The 6,966-nt window shown below is 65.0% G+C and overlaps 3 protein-coding genes across 3 annotated transcripts; 2 read left to right on the forward strand and 1 right to left on the reverse strand.

Annotated features, from left to right (window-relative positions):
• MNEG_9912 (hypothetical protein) lies at window positions 1-1,428 on the reverse strand (the record flags this gene model as incomplete). Its single annotated transcript, XM_014041615.1, has 3 exons — window positions 1-204; window positions 494-952; window positions 1,237-1,428. The coding sequence occupies 3 exons, from the start codon at window positions 1,426-1,428 to the stop codon at window positions 1-3; spliced, it is 855 nt and encodes a 284-aa protein (XP_013897069.1).
• A 1,799-nt stretch (window positions 1,429-3,227) lies between these two features.
• On the forward strand, window positions 3,228-4,975 carry MNEG_9913 (putative UPF0696 protein C11orf68 like protein; the record flags this gene model as incomplete). Its single annotated transcript, XM_014041616.1, has 3 exons — window positions 3,228-3,238; window positions 3,571-3,688; window positions 3,875-4,975. The coding sequence occupies 3 exons, from the start codon at window positions 3,228-3,230 to the stop codon at window positions 4,973-4,975; spliced, it is 1,230 nt and encodes a 409-aa protein (XP_013897070.1).
• A 1,135-nt stretch (window positions 4,976-6,110) lies between these two features.
• MNEG_9914 (hypothetical protein) lies at window positions 6,111-6,892 on the forward strand (the record flags this gene model as incomplete). Its single annotated transcript, XM_014041617.1, has 3 exons — window positions 6,111-6,139; window positions 6,383-6,695; window positions 6,806-6,892. 3 exons carry the CDS (start codon window positions 6,111-6,113, stop codon window positions 6,890-6,892), a joined length of 429 nt encoding a protein of 142 aa, XP_013897071.1.
• Window positions 6,893-6,966: the final 74 nt, after the last annotated feature.

The raw sequence follows: 6,966 nt of genomic DNA on the forward strand, positions 1-6,966 counted from the left end.
CTAACCCTCGGTGAGGACGACCAGGCCGGGGGCGCCGCCATCAGCGCCGCCACCGCCGCGCGCCTGCAGCCGCGCCAGCACGTGGCTGTGCGGGCTGCCCGGGCCCGTCATCCCGCGAGGCAGCACAATGGACCGCAGTGCGGGCAGGGTGGCGACAGATTCTGGCAGGGGGGCGAAGCGGCTGGAGCCGCCGATGTCCAGGACCTGGATCGTTGGTCGGGCAGAATGACAAGTGTGTGTGATGGTCAGGGAACGGGCATGTGAGTCAGTGTTAAAAAACATACCAAGCTCGGTTTGCCTGGCGGCTCACAAGACACATGCGGCCCGGAAAGATTTGAGGTGCGCCGCCTGTGCACCACCAACCAAATTAGTCCAGTGACTCAACACATTCATACAAAGATCAACAGCAGCAGCAACAGGAGCAACAGCAGCCGCAGCAGCTGCAGCGGCAGTGATGGCGCCTGCACTGATATGGAGCCGTCCCCTTGCACACCTGCAGCCTCGACAGATTGCCAATGCCCGCCGGCAGCGCCGCCTCTGCCGGCACGCCCGTCACGCCCCTCAGCGACAGCGCCTCTAGCGCCCCGCAGCCCAGCAGCGGCGCCAGCGCGCCGCCAGCCGCCGCGCCCTCGCAGTCGTCCAGGCGGCAGCCGTCGGCCGCGAGCCGCGTCAGGCGCGACAGGCGCGCCACGCCGGCCGGCAGCCGCCGCAGCGTCGAGCTGCGGCTCAGGTCGAGGCTCTCCAGGTTTGAGAGCTCCCCCAGGCCAGGCAGGCGGCCGGCGGCCCACTCCACAAAGTTGATGAGCGCCGCGTGCTGTGCGGCGGCGGCGGGCTGCTGCCCCGCGAGGGAGAAGAGCGCCGGGCAGGCGCGTACCTCTAGGGAAGTGAGGGACGCGAGGCGGCTGCCGAGCGGGAGGTCCGTCAGCTGGTCGCAGCCGCGCAGTGACAGGGCCTGCGGGTCCGTTTGTCGGGGCGACAGGCGCGTGGCGGGGTCTCGAGGATGGGGAGGCAGGGGTAGAGGGGGCTGAATGTAACTGGTAAACATCATGACCAAGCACACATGTGGATAGCAGCCTGCATCGCCAGCCCCGACCACCAGCCAGACAACGTGGGTGCGTTGGCAGGGCGCGCATGCATCCATCGGAACGGCGCGTCTCGACATCGCAATGGCCGGCGCGCCTGCAGGGCAGCCGGCATGTCGCACGGCAGCTCCCGCAGGTTGAAAGCGCTGGCCACCTCCAGGCGCCCCAGGCGGCTCAGCGGCCCCAGCCCCGGCAGCGCGCTGCAGTAGACGCCGACCAGGGCCAGCGACCGCAGCCCGCGGCAGCTGAGCAGCCCCTCGAGCCCGTGGCCGCCGTTGCGGTACCCGGCAACGGTCAGGTGGCGCAGGTGCGGCAGGGCCGCGCCCAGCTCGCTGGGCAGGCGCATGACAAAGCTGCAGTCCAGCTCGAGCGACTGGAGGTGTCCTGCCCGGGCTGCGCCGGCAGGGCTGCCCCCCGCGAGAGCGCAGAGGCCCGCCGCGGCGGCGGGGTGGGAGGCCGCGGCCGAGAGGCGCCGCAGAGGGCGCGGGCACGCCAGGAGCGCCGCGGCGAAGCCGGCGGTGTCATGCTGTGTGCCGTCAGGGCCGGCGTCACAAACCGTGGCGCACGACACGTGCGGGAAGCGGCGCAGCAGGCGCGGCAGCGTAGCTAGGGGCACGCGGCGCAGCTCATGCACCGAGGTGACCAGCACGCTGCGCCAAGCGTGGCACGTCAACGAGGCGGGAGCGCGGCCAGCGGCGCCTGGTGCGAGGAGCCCCATGACATGTGCCAGGACATCTGGCGGCAGGGCGTCCCAGTGGCGCCTGCGATTGGGGCATGGCGGGTCAATAGCACAGCAGCTGAGCACGGCCCGAGGCGGTTCTAGCAAGGGTTTGTCAGAACGCTGTCTCGAGCTCAACTCTCGATATAATATAAGAGTCCTTAAGGCCTTTAATATCTACTTGCCTCTCCTCTTCGGCCCTGGCGTGCTCCACATTCGCCAGCTCTGCCATCCGTCCTCGAGCGGCTGTAATGGCACGAATGATGATCCAAAGCGGCTGACAATGCTATATGCTTATCACAAACAGGTTGATCAGGGGCTCGTGCATCGTGTGTGCGAGCTGCAGATTGGTTGCCAGCACTTCGGCATGTGGCTCCAGGCTGGTGTCACTGACCCTGGTGTTGGTGGCTGAAGGCTGACAGGCATGCGGGCAGCGAAGGAGCGGCAATAAAACATTGAGCAACATTTTTTGGTGAACCTGCAACGCCAAGTCTCTTAGGCGCACATCCATGTGACGAGAAGCTGAAAGCTCTGAGTGCCGCCTCAACCGCACGCACGAGGTGCTGCAACTGTGGGCCCAAGGGCGTCGACTGCGGGCAAGCGAAGTGCCTTTGCACCGACAGGATCGTTGGATGCTGTTGGAGGGGGAGCCGCAGCCCAGGAAGACGGGCCAACCGCATGCTGTGTCAAGAAACTGATTTTGCCGGCTGCAAGACCCGGCTGCTGGACTCGCGTGTGCTTGGTCACTGCAACCCTGAGCTGCAACATCTGCTGGAGCTGTGAAATGATATGAGAGGCCGAGGCATCCCCCGTGTGGCTGGTGGATGTGTAACAAGCAGAGGAGGGCCTGTGAGCAACAATGTCAGCAGTTCCCAAACGCCCCACCAAAACCACTTGAAGGGTGGCCAACTCTTGCTGTGACCCTAGGGTTGCAAAACTTCCAGCTCACACAGGAAAGACTTGACCCGCCCTGTCACAGACAACGGCTGGTTGTTGGACGTTTTGGGAACGCGTCAAAGTTGTCCCAACTGCTTGTGACTACCCATTCTTCCCCAGCCAGCAGGCATGTTTGATATCTCTGATCAAGCAAGCAGATACGTGTGCTCAGCTTTTGCAGGAAAGCCGCTGCGCCAATGTGCTTTGCACCAAGGTGAAGCCCCTCCTGGGCCACAATGCGGCCGCCGCCTTCGTCACTCGCGTCACCAAAACGCGTCTTCCGCCAGCAGCCTTCGAAGCGCACCGCTTGCTTCCCTCCAATATCAGACATCAACTTATTATTGAATGGTATATTGTACGTCACAGCGGGGATGACTGAGCTCTCCGTAGACAAGTTTGCCGCTGTCCGTGAAGCGCTGCGCGTTGAGAGTCCTGATTGGATTATTCAGCACGTTGATATCACCTGCGATGGCTGCGAGGTGGAGCCGATAATGGCACAGCGGTGAGTGAGGGACTGCCGCTGCTGCTGCTGCTGCTGCTTCTGCTGCTGCTGCTGCTGCTGCTGCTGCTGCTGCTGCTGCTGCTGCTGCTGCTGCTGCTGCTGCTGCTGCTGCTGCTGCTGTGACTGAGGTGTGAGGAGTGCCTGGCAGGGGCACCTGGGGCCTGGGGCATGCCCGTTGATTGTCGTGTGAAGCCGGTGGAACCTCGGCCAGCAAGGCCGAGGTGTCCGTCGCCTGAGCAGCCACGCTGCCACCCCGCCTTTGCGTCCGACTTTGGCTTGGGGCTCAGCAAAGCCTGCGCACCGCCCGCCCATCCACACGCGCTGCCACCCAGGTACAAGTGCACAGTATGCGAAGACATTGACCTGTGCGGCGGCTGCATGCGCGCCCTGGTGGCGGCGCGCATAAAGATGTCGCAAGAGGCGGGCCCGCTGAGCGCCCCTCCGCGTCAGGTGCGCGCGGCCGCCCCGCGTGCTTTTTGTCAAAATTTGCAACATACGGCGTGCCGCAGACGCCGTGCGCGCCTTTTGGGCAGCTGCAGCACGGCTCAACTACTTGCAGAAAGCATGCCGGACGCGGCCGCCGACCCCCACCTCTCACTTCCCCGGACGTCCCCCTACTAAATCCCCGCGTCGCAGGCCAAGGGCGGCCGGCCGCGGCGCTGGGTCTCGAAGCTGCACAGCCGCGACCCTGCCCAGAAGTGGGCGGCGCTCCTGACCGCCGTCACTTGCCTGCACCCCTCGCATAAGTTTGCAAAGGTGGTGGACGGCCCCGAGCGCGCGGTCGTCTTCCTGGCAGGGCAGCAAGATCAGCAGCTTCCAGGCAGCTGCGGCGGCGCCGCCTCAGGCGGGGGCAGCGGCGGCAGCGATGGTCACGGAGCGGTGCCGCAAGGGCCGACGGGCGATTGTCGGGGTGCGGTGGAGGGTGGCGACCCCGCCGCAGCTGCCAGCAGTGGTGAACCTCGTGGGGACTGCAGCCTGGAGCGCTTCCTGGCCACGTTCAGGCCGTCGGCGGCCAGCTGTCGCGACGTGGCTTGGATCGTGGTGGAGCACGCAGATGCTGACAAAGCTGAAGAGCAGCAGCAGCAGCAGCAGCAGCAGCAGCAGCAGCAGCAGCAGCAAGAACAGCGGTCGTCTCTGCCCGAGCAGGGGCAGCGGCGCCACGAGCACCAGGCACAGCGGCCGGCCGGCGCCGGCGGGGGCAGCCTGGAGGAGCGGGTGGAGGCCGCACTGGAGGAGTGGGATGAGATCACAGGCAGCGGCCGGGCGCCGACCGCGGCAGACGTGGAGGCCCTCGCGCGGCGCCACCGCATCCTGAAGGGCAAGTGGATGCTCTTCGCACACACGCCCGCCGAGGCCGACGCGGTGTGGGCCGCGGTCGCGCGCGCGGTGTGCGGCGGGCGGGCGGCGGCGGCGCAGGAAGGGGATGGGCAGCAGCGGACCGCCGGCCCCGACGAGCGGGAATCCAGCACGCAGGCCGGGCGGCTGTGCGGCTCTGCCAAGGTCAGCAGCACTGGGCCTGCGGGCGAGGACTCGAGGTGGGTGCTGTGCGTGTACACCGATGACTACACCGATGCGTCTGACGTGGCGCGCGTGCGCGAGGGCCTGCAGCGGGCCGCGCGCGGGGTGCTTCAGGTTGACCGGCGGCTGCTGTACAAGCCAGATATCTACACGCACCTGGGGATATATTCCAAGAACGAGTGGCGGCTGAGGCCGACTGTGTACGAGGCGCGCGTGTAGGGCGCTCGCTACAGGGCAGCCGATGCAGGGTCGGTGCAGCCCGCACATGAGGATGCTCCACGATGCGTGTGGGGGCATTACTTGTGATTGAATCATTGTAGCTCACACAGCTGATTGCTTAATCAATTGTCATGTGATTGCATTTTACATGGGTGGGTTGGCAACGTCCTGCGTGTGCATGAGACACTTTTCCAAACAACGTCAGCTTGTGTGGTTCAATGCAGTGCAACCGTGTAGAGGCACACTCGCCGCACAGGTGAGCGGCCACTTTGCTTGCTCCCAGTGATTTTCGGCCATGCTGAAGTGAGAGTTGAACTCACAAGAATCACATGAACTGTGAAATCTCGAGCAGTTTGAAGTCATGGTTTCAGTCAGTTAAAATTCGCCTCTGCTGCCTCATTTTCAGTTGCTGAGGTGTTCGTTGGGAGCTGGGAGCTGGCAGGGAAGCCCAAGGCACCAGTACTGCAGTGTTCTGATGGGAATCGCTGGGTTGCCCATTTGATGCTGAGTGGGTGGCCCTCCGCTGCCGGCAGTCGTCCCGCCAATCCACTTGATTTCAGTCGACGAGATGTCAGGTGGCCAGAGTTGACGGCGCGTGCGCCAGGTGGCGCTTGCCTCTTGGCATGCACTTTAGCATGAGATTACAGGCGTCGGAGTCTCAGGCAGCGCCTGATGGGCAGCCGCTATGTTACGACCCATGTGGGCTCTGTGCTCTGACACTGTGACCAGGAGGACGGCACCCGAACCACGTGCGCCGTGGGGATTGCTTAATGGCACCGCGAGAGCCATGCCAAAGCTGCTGACAGCAGTATGCAATGTTATATCAAAGTGCTGTGAGGAGGCCATCATCCCGTGCATCATTGCCCGCCGCGGCCCTGCTCACCTCGCGGTCGCCCAGCCGTCACCGGTTCAGCTCAACCCATCGCGGGTGGGCAGGGAGGCGGGGAGTGAGCTGCCTGCAACAGGTGCCGCATGTAGACTATCTCGCACCGCACGACGTTATAATTGATGCACCCACACATGCGAATCGCTGACATATGATAGAGTGCACACGTCCGCCCTAGATCTTTTGCACGTCTGCAGGCGTGGTCACCAACACATAATCAGAAAGCGCCTGACTCAATGACACGCCAGGATGCAGCTTCGCGCGCTCGCGTGGGGCAGGTGAAATCCACCACAGTGACAATAGAGCGGCCTCCAACAGCTGTTCGCGGCCCCAACGGCGTCATATTCAACCTGTGAGCCCATTGATTGCGCTGTAGGTTTGCTGGGGGCCCCACCGCACAGATGCTGTTGCGCTTCGCCGCCGCCCAGCCGTCGCTGCTCAGATGTATTCAGCGCGCGCTCCGGTCCATGCCGCCCCCACCCCGCTCACCCCGCATCTTCCCCACCACTCCATATCCGCAGCCCGCGTGCACCCGCGGTGCTGCCCGTCTTCCAGAAGGTCAACGGCCACCTGACGGACCCTGCAACCGGACACCGCCTGCGCGGACGCGGCGCCGGCGCCGGCCGCGGCCGCAAGGGCCCTGTCAGCCGCGTATCCTTCGGCACCTTTTTGCTCGTGGCCGTGATCGGCTGGCGGGCCTTCCGGATCCTGGGGCACGCCTGGTTTGGCGGGAAGAAGCAGCAGCGGGGGCAGGGAGAGGGAGAGGAGGGCGCGCTGGTCGAGTGGGCGTCGGACGCTGACGAGGACGAGGAGGAGCAGCAGCTGCCGCCCCTGGTGCGTGACTCCTGCATGAGGGCGGGGCTGAAATGCCGGGGAAAGGAGGAGGGGCGCGGGGGGCAGCACATCTGCCTGTCCACGGCCCCCCCATGGGCGGGCTGCCGCAGGCTCCGACCTGGCGCGTCAGCCCAGAGCTCTGCCCACAAAGGCGTCGCCGCGCGCTCATCCTGAATGCCGCGTTAATGGCGCGTTAAGGTCTTGTGATCACAAAGGTGCTGCTGTTCTTCCTGCAAGGGACCACCGCTGCCCGCACTGGCACGCCTAAGGC

The sequence above is a fragment of the Monoraphidium neglectum genome (assembly GCF_000611645.1).
Source record: "Monoraphidium neglectum strain SAG 48.87 unplaced genomic scaffold scaffold02110, whole genome shotgun sequence".
In the NCBI taxonomy this organism is placed as follows: Eukaryota; Viridiplantae; Chlorophyta; class Chlorophyceae; order Sphaeropleales; family Selenastraceae; genus Monoraphidium; species Monoraphidium neglectum.